Raw genomic sequence first — 19,262 nt, forward strand, 5'->3', positions numbered from 1 at the left:
TTAGATGGCTCTTGGCTATAAGTAGGTAATACCAGAGGAATGTCTGTTTCACTGATTATGCAAAGGCATTTGACTGTGTGGATCACAAGAAACTGTGGCTGACTCTGAGAAGAATGAGAATCCCAGAACATGCTTATATAAAACCTGTACTTGGACCAGGAGGCAGTCATCAAAACAGAGCAAGGAAACACAGCCTGGTTCAAAATTGGGAAGGATGTAGACCAATGATGTATTCTATCTCCATACCTTTTCAGTCTATATGCAGAACAGATTTTCTGGGAGGCTGGGCTCTATGAGGAGAAATGTGGCATTAGGACTGGAGGAAGACTCATCAGCAACCTACATTAATACAGACAACACAACCCTGCTAGCTGAAACTGAGGAGGACCTGAAGTCATTGCTTCAGATGGTCAAGGACTGCAGCCTTCAATGTGGATTGAAGCTCAACATCAAGTAAACAAAGATTCTTACCACTGGGCCATTTAGCATCAGTAATAGATGGTGAAAAAATTGAGATTGTTAACAGCTTTAGTTTGCTTGGCTCCACAATCAACACTGTTGGTACCAGAAGCCAAGAACTCAAAAGGTGAATTACATTGGAAAAGTCTACTATTAGGGACATCTCCAGAGAACTGAAGAGCATTGATGTCAGTCTGGAAACTAAGGGGCACCTGATTCAGGCCATGGTCTTGGCATTTACATGCTATGCATCAGAAAGCTGGACAGAGACTAGGGATGATAGAAGGAGAATTGATGCCTTTTAGCTGTGAAGAATGTTGAATATACCATGGACTGCTAAGAGAACAAACAAGTTTATCCTGGAAAAAGTGAAGCCAGGCTGTTCCTTGGAGGCAAGGATTCTGAAGTCTGACATATTTTGGACATGTTGCAAGGCGAGATCGGTCCTTGGAGAGGGACATCATGCTTGGGAGGGTGAAGGGACAGTGTAGGAGGGGAAAGCCCTCAACAAGATGGATTGACTCTGTGACAGGTAAATGGGAGTAGGTGTACTGGAGTTGATAAGGTTGGCTCAGCATAGAGCAGGGTTTAGAGCTGTTGTACATAGGGTCACTATGAGTCACAGGCGATTTGATGGCACATATCAATAACAAAACTGTATTCCATTGGCTAGATTTCTGACAAGTGATGAGTACTGTTTGTGTGTACCCTGAGTCTCTTGTATGTCTTCTACCATTATTAAGTCTTTTTTTAAAGAAAACTGAAACTGAGAACCATCACTTGGAATAATGTGCAACTGTTGTCCCTCAAGTTTTATGAACTTGTAAAATGGTATCTTGAAGATTTCTCCTTTCTCTTGTTATTCTTTGTAAATGCAGGTAAAATTTATCCAAGTGGGCTGAGTGGATGTAGGTGATAGAAAATGATAGCAGATTACTTTCTGAGGAAGCATGTAGTGATGTGCATCGCGTCCCAGGTTAGGAACTTGTAATGGAAAGAGACTGCACATTTTTCTTAGAACCGCTGTTAGCCCTGGTGCATACGTGCCACTAGAGACTTGTGGCCTTTGAGTTACCACAATTTTTTTTCTTTTTTTTTTTTTTGTGTGTGTGTTAGCACAGTTTGATACAGACTGCACCACCTGATCTGGAGTCTAAGGCAGAAAGGCCTAATTAATTACAGGGGTTTTATATATATTAAATACAATATTCCTCAGAACCATGAAAGAAAGGTTTGAGGCTACTCCTGGTCTTTATGACATTTTGCTCATTGCCACTAACTCAGTAGTAAACACACATTTAAAGATAATTAGGAGGGAGCTCTGGTGGCCTAGTGGTAAGAAACTGCGATGCAATCCTGAAGGCATGCGATTTGTATCTACCAGATTCTCTAGAGAATGAGGGGCAGTCTCCTCCTATGCCAGTCAGATCCTATTTGACTGCACACAAGTTAAAAAAACAACCAAGCAGTGATTAGGAACACATCCTTGGAGACAAGGATGGTGAAACTCTGTTTCATGTACTTTCAGCATGTTGTCAAGAGGATCCCAGTCTTTGGAGGAGGACATCATGCTTGGAAAGGTAGAGGGTCAGCATAAGAGAGGTAGACCCTCAACAAGATGGATTGACACAGTGACTGCCTAAGAAAGCCCACTGGAGGGTCAATTATGAGTTGCTTTGACTTGATTGTACATAACACAACAATACTAGTCCTAGTGTTAAACTTTAAAGGAACGACAAAAACATGGGGAACTGGTTTGATAGAAATGTATGGGTCAAGAGAGCTTGTATCCAACTAGACTTCTGCATTAATACTGCATCACCTCAGTCATTCTGATCAGCATATTTTGAAGACTGAAATTCTTTGCATTTCTTTGAGCAGAAGTCTAGTGTGTTTCCTCTATTTTAACTTGTTGGGGAAAGAACCTATCTATTATTTTACAAGAAGCCAAAGAAATGCTATATACTTGATTTAGATTTTATTAACTTGGTCATGAGATTTTCTGAGGTACTCTTTGATCTCTTCATATTTATCATTTGGTAGAGTCTGATAAATGAGAGTGGTTTGGTCATTCTGTAAAAAGACTATTTTCAAAAGGTACTAGCCATTGAGCTTACAGTTCAAAGTTTGCTGATTTTCTACAGATTGCCGATTTTTGACATCCTGTTGAACACTTACTGATTTTATTGTGTTTCCTAAATAGCCTGGGTGGACACTGTTTGGGAATTGGACTTCACAGAAATAGAATCTTTGGATCCCAACATAGAAGCAGAAATCCTAGAGAATGGATTGGATGCATTTACAAAACTCTATGAAAGTCTGTTCCCTTTTGCGACTGAGGAACAAGAATCTACAGAGGTAAAAAAAAAAGAGAAAAATAATAAAGCAACCTGTCTTTAAATGTTAGATGTGAACGATGAAAGTTATTATAACATAAAGCTTAGTAATTCATAATGGGTATAGTAAGAATAGCATGAACAGTGTGATTCATTGACATATCTTACTAGTTTTCCTGTAAATGTTTCAAGGTATTAGTAGTGTGTGATATTTTTCAAGTCATAATCACTTTTTATTACAGCAGAATTATCGTGAAAAGAATTAATATAGGCAAAATCAAGATGAACCAAACCATTTTGGAGAGGAAATAACCTGAGATGAATTCTCAAAAATGGGCAGAATATTGGATCAGGAGAAATGAAAGTCAGAGGGCATTTCTAGTGAAGTAACAGTAATAAAGGAATAAGCAAGAAATGTGTAGAGAGTTTCAGGTAGTGTAATATGTATAAAAGGCATGAATATTTTTAAAAATGTATGGTGGAGCATGGCGCAGTAATTTAAGCCTGACAAGTGCCATTGAGTAGACTCTTGACTCACAGTGACCCTCTGTATAGTACATTAAACTCTTGCTTGATCTCTGCTGTGCTTAAGCACTGATCACTGTATCAGTCTTATCTCATTGAGAATCTTCACTTCTCTAACCTCCACATTTTGGTGGATGCCCAAGCTTGCTGTCCTTTCCAGCGACTGGCTCTTCCTAACAATATACTTAAAGTATGTGTGACTAAATCGTACCCTCCTTGCCTCTAAAAAGCACTTGGCTGCATTTCTTCTAAGACAAATTTGTTCTTTAGGCAGCCAGTGGTGTATCTATTCAGTAGTCTTCACCAGTGCCATAATACAAAGGCAAAAGTTTTTTTTTTTATCTCCTTTATTTATTGTCCAACTTCCACAAGCATATGAAGCAATTGAAAATACAATGACTTGGGTCAGGCTTTCCTTAATCTTTAAAATGCTTGCCTTTGTCTTTCACTTTTTACAGAAGTCCTTGTCTGCAGGTTTGCTGAATGCAAAGCATCCTCTGATTTGTTGACTGCTGTTTTCATGAGTGTTGATTGTGGATCCAAGTAAAGTGAAATTATTGACAAGTTCGGTCTTTCCTCCTTTTACCATGATACTAACTGTTGGTCCAGTGATGAGATTTTTGTGTTCTTGGTGTTGAAAATAGATTATGGGGATCTTTAAATGGAGTTTTACTATAAGGCTCAACATTTTCCTGGAAGCTGTATATCAAATTGCATTCTAAAAAAGTAGAATTTATCTAATCCTTGTAATCAACTCTTTTGAGAAGAGTTACTTTAATCTGTATACATCTGTGTATTCTAGAGATTACATTTAAGTTGGATCAAATAATATTTGTTCTTTTGTTATGAATTTCATTCTGCCTGTTTCCAAGGTACATTTTTGTTAATAGTGTGTTATCAAGACTTCATTTCTTTATGGTAAACTAATTGCCTACTCTCCCCCTACCTCTCCCAAGTAGCTCAGAACACTTATTGTTCACTGCCCCTTCAGCTGTCAGTCCTTGCTTGTCACCTCACTGCTCTCTGTAAGGGCCTTGATTCAGGCTGGCTGATTTAGGTGAGGACCCAGTTCCTCACACAGCACTTAGGCTGGTCAGAATATAACACCCTAAACAATTTGCTCAGCATCTGTCCTGTTTAACTTCAGCTCAAGAGTTCAGGTCCCTTAGTGCACTTGGGCCACCTGGGGCTGTCACATCTGGAAAGAGAGGCCGGAGACATTTTCATGCTGTGTGAGATTCAGCCTCTTCTTTCTGTTTGTGAAACTGTGATACCTTAAAACACAAATTTGTAACACATATTTTGAGCTACTTTGTTGTTTGTTAAACAGTTGGATTTTTTCATTTTCTTATGCCTCTGTCTTCCCAGTATTCCCCTGTATGTGTTTTTAAGGTACATAAGGAAAAATCCTGAGGGTACACTGTTGGTGTAGTCCCAAGGAAGTTGTAATTTTAACCCAAAGGCCTCACCTCTTCGGTTGTTTAGAATCCTCCCACAAAGATGGACAGTCACTTCCCATTCCAGAACCCACTGGACAGTCAACTATGAGTCAGTTTCTACTTGACAGTAATGAATTTAAGATATTTTTGTGTGATGTCACGGCGGCAGAGGGCGCAAGCGGCTGGGCTCACCCGGCCGGTCGACTGCTCGGGCGGTTCCGTTCGGACCCCAGCCCCGCGATGGGAGCTGCACCCTGCTGGCTGAGCAGGTCAGCATCCTCCGGCCCTCGCCCTTGAAGTCAGAGAAGAGCCCTGCTCAACCCCTCTCTTTACCCCACTGCCTCCATCTGTCGGGTCCTCAGCCTTAGGGCCACCTAGTTTGATCAAGGACCAGGACAGTGCTACTGGCAACGGTCCTGGGGAGTGGTCCCTGGGGTGGGCCACCACTCCGGCCCCTACTGGGGCCTGCACTTTCACTCCAATCCCGCTCTACATCGGCCACAGACACACCATGTGGAGATGGCCTGTGAGCTCTCTAAGACCGTCACCTCTTTCTACAACCAGTCAGCCATCGACGTGGCGGCTGAGAAGCCTTCAGTCCGTCTCACCCCGACCATGATGCTCTATTCTGGCCGCTCTCAGGATGGCAGCCACCTTCTGAAAAGTGCCCGCTATCTCCAGCAAGAACTGCCAGTGCGAATCGCTCACCGCATCAAGAGCTTCCGAAGCCTCCCTTTCATCATTGGCTGCAACCCCACCATCCTGCACGTGCACGAGCTATACATCCGTGCCTTCCAGAAGCTAACAGACTTCCCCCCGATCAAAGACCAGACAGAAGAGACCCAGTACTGCCAGCTGGTGCGACAGTTGCTGGATGATCATAAGGATGTGGTGACCCTCTTAGCGGAGGGCCTGCGTGAGAGCCGAAAGCACATAGAGGATGAAAAGCTTGTCCGCTATTTCTTGGACAAGACACTGACTTCACAGCTGGGGATCCTCATGTTGGCTACACATCACCTGGCACTGCACGAGGACAAGCCTGATTTTGTGGGAATCATCTGCACTCGGCTCTCACCAAAGAAGATCATTGAAAAATGGGTGGATTTTGCCAGACCCTGTGTGAGCCAAGTATGGCAATGCCCCGCCCCCCCCCTGCGTCCGCATCAATGGGCACGTGGGGGCTCGTTTTCCCTTCATCCCTATGCCACTGGACTACATCCTGCCCGAGCTGCTCAAAAACGCCATGAGAGCTACAATGGAGAGTCACCTAGACACTCCTTACAACGTCCCAGATGTCGTCATCACCATCGCCAACAATGACATTGATCTTGTCATCAGGACCTGGACCGGGTCATGGACTACCACTTCACGATGGCCGAGGCCAGTATCCAGGATCCCCGGATCAGCCCCCTTTTTGGCCACATGGACATGCTCAGTGGAGGCCAATCAGGACCCATGCATGGCTTTGGCTTCGGGCTGCCCACATCACGAGCCTACGCAGAATACCTCGGGGGTTCCCTGCGGCTACAGTCCCTGCAGGGCATCGGCACATTGATGGCTGGGAGGAGAGCTTCCGCATCTGACCTGAGGCCTTGGCCTGCTTGCGGGCCCAGCCCGGGCCACTTACCCTGCTGGGACCATCCAGGTCACGCAGGGGCCCAACCTGCTCCACCTGCTGCTGCGTCTTGGGTCTTAGGTCCCTTGGCAGTTGGATTTATGTGGAGCTGGTCACCTCCACCCTCAGTGGGGTTCACTGCTTCCCTGTCTTCAGTCCTTGAAGGGGGAAATGGGGAGCCCCTGAGGCCTCCAGCACCAGCTCCAGCATTCTTGCTCTTGGGGGACTCCCCACTTTGACCTGCTGTTTGTTATTAAAAGTTCACGTTTTGAATGCCCCCCCAAAAAAGATATTTTTGTGTTGTGTGTGTGGTTTTGTGGTTTTTTTTTAAAAAGGGAAAAATGGTATCTTTTTGCTAGCACATTAACCACATAATCCACTTGTGTTTTAGAAGAAAGCATTTAAAAATGATAAAATTAGTGTAATTATTGTTTGTATTCCAGGGTTTCTTTTCTTTTTCACCTATGGAATTTCTGTAGTCTGTTGAAGGGGATCCTTTGTGGTATTGTCTTTCCTGTTCCTGTTGCCAGCCTTGTTGGGTGCTGTTACTCAGTGCTTTGACCTGACAGAATGGGGTTTTCTCGGCTGTGGGGTTTTCTTACTAGATCATATCACTAGGTGAACCACAGTGTTGTCTCATGCAGAGCCTCTGGTTATGTTTGAACCATCAATTGAACCATCAATGTTTCAGTTAACAGCAAAGAAATATCTCTGTTTTCCTATTTTGTAATTAGAGTGAATATGACTTTTGGGTACATCATACACAGATGGAAGAATAATGATTAAGTGATAGTTAATTTGTTATTGTGTATTTTTTACCATTGTGTCACTAGATCATACAAATTGACCTAAAAGCTTCATAGTCATGACTTCTAATAATTTCAAAAGTTTATATCCTTAAATTAACCCAAATTTTTGAAAGGTTTGATTATTTTAGTATCTTATATATTTGGCCTAGTGGACAGAAAGTTAAACTATCAAGCTCGGTAATTTTAATCTGTGGCCCTCAGGTCTGGTTCAGATTGTTTTGTGAAACATTTTTCTAGGTGGTATAGCACTGGTCTGTGCATTGCTCTACAGAAGTAACTTGCAGTTGCTGTGATGCTAAACACTGTGACACTAATGTGCCAAATGTGATAATGGTTACCCATGGTGGACAGTGTTTGGTGGAGCTTCCCGATTAAAACAAGCTTGGAAGCCGGAGTGGCATCCACTTCAGAAATGACTTGCCTCCAGAAACTCTATGAACAGTGCTAAGGTTCATCAGGTTGTTATGAGTCGTGTATGACTCAAAAGCACGTAACAACAACATATAATTATTTATCTCTCTGCTTTTTGAATAATGGATTTTTTTTATTTCAGTTCCTTAGAAGAGAGCAGTTGTTTAGCACTGGAAGTGAGATTGTTCTATTTGTCTGTAATAGGCACTTAGAATTTGAGAAATACAAACGAATAAATTTTTCCATTCTAATCATTGACTTCTGTGATCTGTCCTCTCTCCTTCTTTCCTCTAGAACCTTTGGACCTTCTTCTCTGAGAACAATATTTCTCATAGTGTCCTTGTGGCATTATTCTATCACTTTGTTCAACTAGTTCATAAGAAAAACACCAGTGCACAGTATCGAGAATATGGCCTTCATGCTGCTCGGCTTTATTTTCTGCTTCTTGAAGTCCCAGGTATGTATACTTATACAGTCAGACAGATTTCAAATCAAGTTTTTTTTTCCCCACATGATTTTTGTGCATTTGTTTCCCTACTTAAAAAGTGGGGCAGTGATAACCCATCCCATAGATTTGTTCTGAGGCTTAAATGAGAGGAAGTATGTGAAGACTTGGTTTTTGATATGTATTAGAAAAATTTGCTCTGGTGGCCTAGTGAGAAGTTGTGCTGCATTCCTGCAGGCAAGACCACCAGCCGTTTTTCAGGAGAAGGATAGGCACTCTCCTTCTATGTGATTAACTGCCTCTGAAAACCTGCTGGAAGGTCAGCTGTGGGATGGTTCTGACTCAATTAAACTCAAGAACAACAAAATTAGAAAAATTCCTTTCTTTTTCTTTAAATATATTTTGTTTTCTTAATATTTTCCTAACTGCCTATTACTATGCTACATCTGTAATACAATATAATTAATGTGAAAACTATCCTTCTCCTGTGTTCTCATATATGCTTATTTTTTTATGTTCTTGTGTATGTCTGTTATTGTGCTGTACCTATAATATAATGTGGAAAAATAACCTTTCTCATTTCTTTAAGTATGTTTGTTTTCTGATATTCCTCTGTCTAATGTTGCTATAACTATAATATAACTAAGGTTAGAGGTGTGAAACTGAGAAGAATTTATTTCCAAGCTTCAGGAACTCCTTTGCTACTCTTGTCCCTCAACCCTTGACTCAGAAATGAAATTTGGACAAGATCCTTTGTTTCCATGACTCCCTATTCGCTTTTTTAATGTTTTAAAATTTTTTTCTCCCATGGCTTCCTATTCAGGCTTACAGGATGTCTTACTGAGAGAAGTTACTATTTTATCTCTCTCTAGTAGTTGTTGTTGTTGCGTGCTGTCGAGTTGCTTACAACTCACAGCAGTTGCTTATGACTCATAGCGACCCTGTGTACAACAGCCCTAAACTGTGCTCTGTCCTGTGCCAGTCGCACTGCCTCCAACACACCCATCCCGATTACCCCAGTCGTTGGGTCAATCCACCTCATCGAGGGTCTTCCCCTCCTGTGCTGTCCCTCTACCCTCCCAAGCATGATGTCCCTTTCCAAGGACCGGTACCTCCTTAGAACATGTCCAGAGTATGTCAGACGAAACCTCAGAATCCTTGTCTGCAAGGAGAATCCTGGTTTAACCGTCTCCAGGTTGATTCTGTTTGTTTTCTTAGCAGTCCATGGTACATTTAATACTCTTTTTCCAGCACCACAGCTCAAAGGCATCAGTTCTTCTATCCTTCTTAGTCATTGTCCAACTCTCTGACGCATAACAAGTGATTGCAAAGACCATGGCCTATATCAGACGCACCTTAGTCTACAGAGAGACACCATTGCTCTTCAGTACTTTGGAGAAGTCCCTAACAGCAGACTTTCCCATGGCAATACATCTTTTAATTTCCTGGCTGCTGGTGCCAAGAGTTTGGAGAGGACTCTGATGATGGACTTTTGCATTGCAGTATGCCTCTTGATCTCTTTACTGCTGGTATCAAGGTTATGATCCCCACCAGCAAGATGAAATTGTTAACAACTTCAGTCTTTTCACCATCTATCACGATACTGCTTACTGGCATGCTGGTGAGGATTTTTGTTTTATTGATGTTGACTATGGAGCTAAGCAGACTAAAGACAATTTCAATCTCTTCACCATCCATCCTGATGCTGCCAATTGGTCCAGTGGTGAGAATCTTTGTCTTCTTGATATTGAGCCTCAATCCATATTGGAGGGTGCAGTTCTTGACCTCCTGCAGCAAGCGCTTCAGGTCCCCCTCAGTTTCAGCAAGCAGGGTTGTGTCATTTGCATATCGCAGTTTGTTGATAGCTCTTCCACCAGTCCTGACCCCACATTTTTCCTCCTAGAGCTCAGCCTCCCAGATAACCTGTTCTGCATACAGGCTGAAAAGGTATGGAGACAAGACGCATCCCTGGTGTAGGCCCTTCCCAATTTTGAACCATGCATTGTTTCTTTGCTCTGTTCTGATGACTGCCTCTTGGTCCAAGTATAGGTTTCTCGTTAGCACAATCAGGTGTTCTGGGATTCCTATTTTTCTCAGAGTCAGCCACAATTTGTTATGATCCACACCGTTAAGGGCCTTTTCATAGTCAGTGAAACATAGACATTCCTCTGGTACTCCCTGCTTTCAGCTAAGATCCATCTAACATTAGCTACAGTGTCCCTAGTACCACGACCCCTTTTAAACCCAGCCTGGACTTCCGGCAGTTCTCTGCTGATGTGAGGAGTTGAAAATAAATTTAAAAACTATTATAACTGAGAAAGCACAACAATGATTACTAATACTTGAAGGAAAGCACAAGAAAAGCTATTTATGAATACTGTTCAATTTGTATTGTTACTCCTGTGACTCTTAGGAAGTTCATTTTCCTCCGTACTGCAAATACAATATTAATGGGGGAAGGGGTAAGATAGAATTATTGAATTTGCTAAATACATTTTTAATAAATGTTAATTTATTCCGTTTGTTTTGTTTTGGGAATTTGTAAAATTGCATATAGCATATTTTTAAGCAGATAACTCACATGTTCTAAATTTTGCCTCCCCTCCTGAGGTGTTTTCGTAACTGTATAATTAATTTGTTTTTTATGGCAACATGTTAAATAGTTAGCATGCTGTTGTTAGGTGCCATGGAGTTGAGCATAACTCATAGCAACCCTGTACGCAACAGATCTGAATCCTGTCCTATTCTGTGCCATCCTCGTCATCTCTGACATACCTGAGCCCTTTGCTACAGTCACTGTGCCAAGCCGTCTTGTTAGATTGTCTTCTCTTTTCTCTGACCCTCCAAGCATGATGTCCCTTTCCAAGGAGTTACCTCTCCTAGCAAGGTGCCCAGAGTGTGTGAGAAGCAGCTTTACTGTCCTTAACCTCTAAGGAGCACTCTGGTTGCCTTTTCTCCAGTTTGTATTGGTTTGTTCTTTTGAGATATTCAGTACTCTTCTCCAAAACCACACCCTTATTCATTGTTCAGCTTTCAGGTACTTAGCAGGTGATTGGAAAGATCCATGGCTTGAATCAGGCACATTTTAGTCTTCAAACTGGCATCATTACCCCTCCAGAGTTTGGAGAGGACTCTGATGATGGACTTTTGCATTGCAGTATGCCTCTTGATCTCTTTACTGCTGGTACCAAGATTATGATCCCCACAAGCAAGAGGAAATTGTTAACAACTTCACCATCTATCACGATACTGCCTACTGGCATGCTGGTGAGGATTTTTGTTTTATTGATGTTGAGATGTGACCTGTATTTAAGGTGGCAGTCCTTGATCTCTTGCAGTAAGCACTTCAAGTGTTCCTCGGTTTCAGCAGTCATTTGCATAACTTCCTCCAATCTTGATGCACATTCTTTATAAAGTCCAGTGTCTTGAAAGGTCTCTTTAGCATATAGATTGAAAAGGTATAGAGAAAAGATGCATCTCTGACGCATCTTTCTTGATTTTGAAACATGCAGTGTTCTTTTGCTCTGTTCAAACAGCAGTTTCTTGGTTTAGGTATAGGCTTCATAGGAGCACAGTCAAGTGTTTGGGGATTCCCATTTTTCTCAATGTTAGACACAATTTGTTGTGATCCACACTGTCAAATAAATATCTTTGCATGGAGAACAAACAGGTTTGTCCTGGAGAGGGTGAAGCCGGAGTGCTCCTTGGAGTCAAGGATTCTGAAGCTTCATCTGACATACTTTGGGCATGTTGCAAGGAGGGACTGGAAAGGGACATCATGTTTGGGAAAGCAGGAGAGGAAGACCTTCGATGAAATGGATCGATTTTGTGAGTGGAGTGGTGGGAATGAGTGTGTTTGAGACGGTGAGGTTGGCACTGGATAGAATGGCATTTAGGGTCGCTATGAGTCGCCAACGACTCGATGACACATAACAACAACAACAACGTAGTGAATAAAACAGACATACACATTTTTCTGGTATACTCTTCTTTTAGCCAGGATCCATTTGACATTACCAATGATATCCCTGGTACCATAGCCTCTTCTAAACTCAACGTGAACCTCTGACATTTAGTTCTCTGTTACTATACTGTTCTAGCCATTTTTGGGTAATCTTCAGCAATATTTTGCTTATATGTGATATTAACGATAATTAATCAATTATTTCCACATTGTGTTGGATCACCTTTCTTAGGAATGAGACTAAATATGGATCTCTCCCAGTCAGTCGGCCAGGCAGTTGTCCTTTAGATTTCCTAGCACAGACTGAAGAGTACATCTAGGGCTGAATCTGTTAGCTGAAACATGTTAGTTGGCTTCCTACACATTCCTGCAGCCTTATTTTTTACCATTGCCTCAGTGCAGTTTGAACAACTTCTTCTTTCATTATATGGTATTTCACAAAATATTTCAGGGTTGACCAATATTTTTTGGTACAGAGACAATATATTCTTTCCATCTTTTTTGGATGCTTCCTGGATTATTCAAGATATTTCCCGTAATGTCTCAATATTAAACTTTGAGGCTTGAATTTGTTTTTTAGTTCTTTCAGCTTCAGAAATGCTGAACAAGTCATTTGAGAAGCTAAACTCTATGAAAAAAAAAAATGTGATCATGTCAGACACAGACTCATCAACAGCCTGCATTATGCAGATGACACAAACTTGGTTGCTAAAAGTGAGGAAGTCTTGAAGTCTTGCTCCAGAAAATCAAAGACTTCAATATGGATTGCATCTCAGCATCAAGAAAACATATATTCTCACCACTGGACTAACCAATAAGCAACATCATGATAGAGAAAAGATTGAAATTGTCAACAATTTCATCTTAATCAGATCCAGAATCAACACCCTAGAAACAATCAGTCAGGAGGTTAGGAGATGTATTGCGTTGGGAAAGTCTGCTATCAGGGAATGTTACAGACTCTTACTGAGGACCAATACTGTCAGTTTGAAGACCAAGATGCAGCTGATTCAAGCCATGGTCTTTTCAATCCATTGCCTGTTAGTACAGCTAGAATAATTTTTGGATGCTTACTAGGTTTTTGAAAGGCAGAAAAGAGTGAAAATTAGTGAACAGATAAAATGAATAAAGAGAAAGACAATTTATAATAAATGATTGATCAGCAAATAAGACATCAGTGTAATTAATGTTATGAAACAAAATGTGTTAATGATTGACAAACCAATATGATTTGCAAAGTTGCACTCAAAAATAAATTTAAAAAAAATCACCCAACTTTAAAGGACAAAAAGACGTCAAAAATAGATTGCATCCTTGGAAACGTTATGCCATGATACTACTCTATCCTATAGGCTGGTTATGAATTTTAATTGACTTGAAGGCAAGAGATATTTTTAAATCTGTTTTGAATTTGCTTTCACATATGGTATGAAGAATGAATCTGTCTTCGTTCTTCTGCATGTGGAAATCTAACCTTTCTCCATTGAATCAACTTAATGTCCTTGTATTTTCACCAAAGATAAAGTGAGTTTATTTCTGGACTCCCAGTCTGTGTGTTTGTTGCTAAAGTACTTCCCGGATGTTTTGTTACCCTAGCTGTGTTTGTTCAAGACGGAAAATATGCATTCCTCTTTGTTCTTTTCTCAGCATTGTACTAGTTCTTTAACACCTCTTTTCATTTCATATAGTGTCGAGAATTTGTTAGAGGTTTTAAGGGGTATTTTTTTTTTCCATTTACATAAAGATTTCTGTTGGAAATTTGAGATTTTTGTTTCATTTTAAGATCATTTTGCGTATTTATGTTAGTCAGGCTGGATGCAATCTGTACCATTAGGTTATATCTTGAGTCAGTCTTTTTTTTCTTTTTTCTCCATAATAACTTTTTATTGAATATATGAATGCACTTATTTAGTACAAAGAATGGTAACAAAGATGGTGTTCCTCCCTTCTGCCCTGCTGGGCCACCCTCACTCCAGAACCCTTCATCTATAGCAAAACACTTGGCGGCAGTCATAACAAGAGGCTGAACAAAGTGCATAACCAAAGTGAGAAACAAAACCAGGCAGAGTGCGCAAGTCTCTGCTTTAGTTCTCTACCAAAAGGCTCTACTCCCATCCATTTTCTCTCAACAAGAAACATTTTAAGACGGGAGAAGCTCCTGAAAGTTTAAGTAACACTGTCCAATTCTCGTTATAGTGTCCCTCTCCCAAATCCATCCTAATGTTTAATTAGCTTATCTGTAACCTTTCCAAGTAATTCCACTCTGGTTTAACATCCCTGCCCACCCTCCTTCAAAATTAAAAAAAATACAAAGAACAGGAAGTTTCAAAAAGATGTTGAGACTTTTTTTGCTTATTGTTTATGAATTCTTCTTTTTATATTTCAATGAAAGTTTATAAAGAACTTGGATATCCATTCATTCATTGTTTCACATTTTCCTCCCTGCCCCTCCCAGTTCACTTTTCTCTCTGAAAAGAGAAAAAAAATCTTTCCTTGTTGTACAATTTCCCACCGCCACCCCAGTCCACTTTACTATGTAGGAAACCGACTTCCTAGAGTCAATTAACCAAACATGTATGCCTTTGAAGATAGACCAGCTGCAAAATACCACGTCTCTGATTAGATCTGGTTGTTCTGTGTCTGTGGACTTAAAATGATCAACATCTACAGTAGAGGACATGTGTCATGTGTCCCTCATTGCTATGAAATTCCAGAGTTTGCTTAATCACAGCTACATTCATGTGATTGAGCTGAGCTTTGAGATCTTGAAAATCCAACCCTTCAGATGTTAGGCAAGCTGTAATCAATTTCAGCACCTGTTCTGAGGCCACAATAAGGCCATTTGCTGGAGCAAAGGTAATTACTACCTCATCCATTCCAGGATTGCTTACAGGTACTCTCCCTGCTGAGATCTGGCTGTTATATTTATTCACCATCATGTGTGCATTGACTACTTCAGAATTTGTGTGGTGAACTCATTCATATTCTCCCAAGGGCATACTTTTAAAGACTACCAGATATTTTTTGTTCTGAAAAGGTCTAAGATGGCCTTGCCACTTCCACATGTTTCTGGAGGAACTACAGTGTTTTCACCTCTTGTATCATCTGTGTCAACCCACTGGCGAACATCTGTGGCTGCAGCTCTCACATCATCTATTTTGTAAACAATGTTGGTGCCTTTTCTGCATGTCTGATTATCCCCACAATAGGAACCTGTGAAATCTCAACATTGCCAATTCTGAGTACTTCATCAACCAGAGTAGCAGAAAGCAGCTGAGATACAGTACAAGGTATAATGTGATGGGCTCTGGCTCTTGATTTCTTTTCCGCCTGACTGGAGGGGGGGCGTGATTCAGAGTCCCTAGGGACTACATGTTGCCACCAGTGCCACAGTAGGAAGTGCTGCCGAAGCCCTCAAATCCACTTTTCAGTCTCTTGGTTGTGACTCCTTCTGGATACAGGCCTAGTAACTCCAATCAGCCAGGTCTCCTCTGGACCCTATTGCTGGCTACAGTAGTAAAGCTACTTTTCACTTGTGCCAAGTCACTCTCTTCTGAGATATCAAAGAGACTAAACAAGGAACATAGATGAGGAAGTATCTCAGTATCTTCAAGTATAAGAACTAGGCACAGAACACGTCTTTCTGACCCAGGGACAGTGTGGTAAACTTCTTAGATCCAGGAAATGATTGCTACCAAGACACATGGAGGAATGCCGGGTCTTTAGATGCTGAAAAGACACAAGAACCTTCTTGCAAAACCTGTAGATTGAAAAGCCTTCCCCCAGAGCTGGTGCTCTGAATTTGGGCTTCTCACTGGCTAAACCATGAGAGAATAGAGCTCTATTTATTAATCTACCCACTTAATGGTATTTTGGTGTAGCAGCACTAGATAACAAAAAGGGAGCTCTGGTGGCTTAGTGGTCGAAGCTGTGCTGCCATCCCAAAGACAGACAGTTAGAACCGCCAGCAGCTCCATGGGAGACAGAGGAGCAATCTCCTCTTACGCAATTAACTGGCATTAAAAACCTGCTGGAAGGACAACTGTGGATCGGTTCCAACTCGACACAACCATAGATGACAAAGATGTGGTAAGTACTGACTTCTTAGCAATATTAGGCCTTAGAACATTTTTTGCGTTTACTTGTATCTTTAATTTCAGCAGTGCTTTGTAATTTTCCTTATATAAATCCTTCTTGCCCTTGGTATTTTATTTTCTTAGATTTTATTATAAATTATTCCCCTAATTTCTCTTTATGATTTCTTACCAATGACCTAACGACCAAACTGATTTTTGTTTGTTGGCCTTGCACTTTGCTAAATTAGTTATAGAAGTTTTCTTGTGAATTCCTTTTGCCTTTATGTTTTTAAGATTATGTCATCTACAAATTGAGATCATTTTTAATTTTCTTTTCCTATCTGGATAACTTTTCTTCCTTATCTTTTTACTTTGACGTCTATTATAATATAGTTGAGAATAGAAGTAATCAGAGTGGGCACCCTTTTCTTGTTCCAGATTTTGAGAAAGCTGTCTTTCTCTGGTATGTGTAATATTAGTGTAATATGAGCTGCTGTTGGCTTTATGTATTTTTCTCCCCTGAATTATTCTGAATTGTATTGAGGAACTTTTATTCCAGTTCTCTTGATTTTAATTAACATTTTATCAATTTATTTTGATCCACAGTATTGATCTTATAATTTTTTCCTTTATTCTGTTGATGTAATGTATGCAATTGAGTGACTGACTTTCTGAATTTGAAGTGTCCCTGCATTTCTAAGATAAATCCACTCATTATCTGTCTCCCTGTAGTACTTCCTCTGTATCCCTTAAGTTTTTGGTTATTGTCCCTTCATTTTTCTTGGATGTGAAGAAATGTATGATTTCTTGTTCTGCTTTATTTCTTGACTCATTGTTCATGCAATAGTGTATGTAGTATTTAATTACTGTATGTTTACTTTCCTTTTCCATTTTTAATTGCTACAGATTTTTCTATTTTATAAAGTGTTGTTCATGATAAGACAACATGTATGAAACCTCGTACTCCATCATTGCCATAAGTAAAATTATTATATATTGCTAATTTAGCACTGTTGATTGCCCACTAAAACTGAAGTTACTAATGGGACATTTTTGGTAAAGTTCTTTGTTACTAAAATTTAATGAAAAGTCTAGTTTACATTTTAATTTTCATCTCCTCTTACAAACATATTTCAAGAGAGCTAAATCTTAACTACTTTTACTCTTTATGATTAGGCAGTATAGCCAATCAAGTATTCCATCCTGTGATGTTTGACAAATGTATACAAATTCTAAAGAAGAGCTGGCCTCAGGAGTCCAACATGAACAGGAAGAGAAAGAAAGAACAGCATAAGAGCTCCCAGGGTAATCCACGAGGGAATAGAAAAAGAGGAAAGCCACCCAGAAAGGAGGATTATGAGGTAAGAAGTGCCATAATTATTATAATAATAATAATAACAATAAAAAAATTCCCTACCTACCTCTGATTTTCATTTCATTAAAGATTGGCCTTCTATTAAAATGTGAATTGGAACATTGAAAGGTCCTAGAACATTGTCTGTTTATCCAGCATGACTCTAAGTTGCCACTCGGTAGAATACCGAGAGTACATTTCCTCATATGTTACCTAGCCATCTTCTACCCCAAGTATACTTGAGAACATGTTAATTCCTGGTGTGTTTTGCCTCTCATCTTATCATTAGAGAAGATAGAAGAAACATTCTGAGGGCTCATGTACTTATGAGCATACTTCAATGACATCAATTCCAAATTCTTTTATTTTTTACTTTAAAACTTTTAAGAAACAAAAAGAATTTTTACTGATACAAACATATAGACTAGGAATTATTTTAGCCAACATCTAATTCAACCAGGGTGTTCTGGTGGCCTTGTGTTAAGGAGCTGTGTTGCAGTCCCAAAGGCATTTGGTTCAAACTCATTGGATGCTCCTTGGAAGGATAGATAGTCTCTTCTTGTGCCATTTACTGTCTCTGAAAACCCACTAGAGGGTCTGCTATGAGGACTTAGTTCTGATCTGATGGTATACAACTAGTCTGTCCACTTAGAGTGTGCACAGGACTTGGTCAGAGTCATCAGGTTAGTTCTCTAGTCTTCTCTGAAGTTTAGCTGGTCTCACTTTGGGTTCTCTCAAAGTCAGAAGGCTATACGTTGGGAATTTTTAAAAAGTCATGTACCTTTCTTTGTAACATAGATGGAAATAAGTTTACAAGAAGAAGAAGATGAAGAGATTATTTGTTTTTCTACCCGTGACCTTTCTCGTATTCGAAATGCCATCTTCCAACTATTGAAGAATTTTTTAAGACTTCTGCCCAAGTTTTCCCTGAAAGAAAAGCCTCAGTGTGTGCAGAATTGTGTAGAGGTAAGTGAAAATTTCAGTGTCCATGCAGCCTTCTCCAAGGGCATAAATAGTTAATTCAAAGTTCATAGAGTTTCCAGAGGCATGTTACTTAGGAAGTAGATGCTACTCCTGCTTCCATAATTAATTAACTGCAATCAACAGGAAAAAATCATTCTTCTTGCTGTTTTCTAGGTATTTGTTGCGTTAACTAATTTTGAGCCAATTCCTGATGAATTTCAAGTTTCACGAACCAGGTAAGCCATTAAATCTCCCAGTGCTAAAATATTGATGTAATAATTTTTGCTGTTGTTGAAATATAAATACTATACAGATGGAATTTATTTTTTGAAATACAAGTTTTTGAGATCCAACCCATTGTTTTCAAGTCGATTCTGACTCTTGGTAACCCTTTTCTCAGGTTTCTGAAGCTGTAAACTTAGTGGGAGGAACTCTAGTGGAGCAGCCAGTGGATTTGAACTGCTGGCAGCCCATCATTAACCCACTTCACCACTAAGGCTCTTTAGAATTAAGGAATAGTTCATTATAAGTTCTATCCAATAATCAATCTTTTGCCTTCTTTGTTTAGAAACTTTAGTGAAGCAAAATACATACCAGAACTGGCCTATCATGCATTGTATCTGCTGTGCTCCCCAACCCATGGTGATGGAGATAAGGTAAAGGAAATAAGAATCAAACATATAGTAACTAATTGAATTAATTGCATGTGCTCATGTGGAACATATAACTGGACCAAGAGGCTGTTGTGCAAACAGGGCAGAGGAGTACTGCATGGTTTAAAATTGAGAAGGGAATGGGTCAACCTTGAGTGGAGGCGTGGCATGAGTCCTAATGAACTAGAAGCAGTTGGTTTGGAGTTTTTCTAG

At 40.2% G+C, this 19,262-nt stretch overlaps 1 protein-coding gene and 2 pseudogenes across 1 annotated transcript in view; 2 read left to right on the forward strand and 1 right to left on the reverse strand.

Annotated features, from left to right (window-relative positions):
• NCAPD3 (non-SMC condensin II complex, subunit D3) overlaps window positions 1-19,262 on the forward strand; it is a 133,575-nt gene that overhangs the window by 3,380 nt on the left and 110,933 nt on the right. The window contains exons 3-8 of the mRNA XM_006892853.1: window positions 2,663-2,817; window positions 7,889-8,051; window positions 17,256-17,440; window positions 18,232-18,399; window positions 18,571-18,632; window positions 18,965-19,052. Coding sequence (XP_006892915.1) covers window positions 2,663-2,817; window positions 7,889-8,051; window positions 17,256-17,440; window positions 18,232-18,399; window positions 18,571-18,632; window positions 18,965-19,052 — 821 coding nt within the window. The remainder of the gene's footprint in view (window positions 1-2,662; window positions 2,818-7,888; window positions 8,052-17,255; window positions 17,441-18,231; window positions 18,400-18,570; window positions 18,633-18,964; window positions 19,053-19,262) is intronic.
• LOC102872454 lies at window positions 3,281-6,613 on the forward strand (annotated as a pseudogene).
• On the reverse strand, window positions 12,868-17,048 carry LOC102872859 (annotated as a pseudogene).

Source organism: Elephantulus edwardii, unplaced genomic scaffold, assembly GCF_000299155.1.
Source record: "Elephantulus edwardii isolate Elephantulus edwardi_28Jun2011 unplaced genomic scaffold, EleEdw1.0 scaffold00120, whole genome shotgun sequence".
In the NCBI taxonomy this organism is placed as follows: domain Eukaryota; kingdom Metazoa; phylum Chordata; class Mammalia; order Macroscelidea; family Macroscelididae; genus Elephantulus; species Elephantulus edwardii.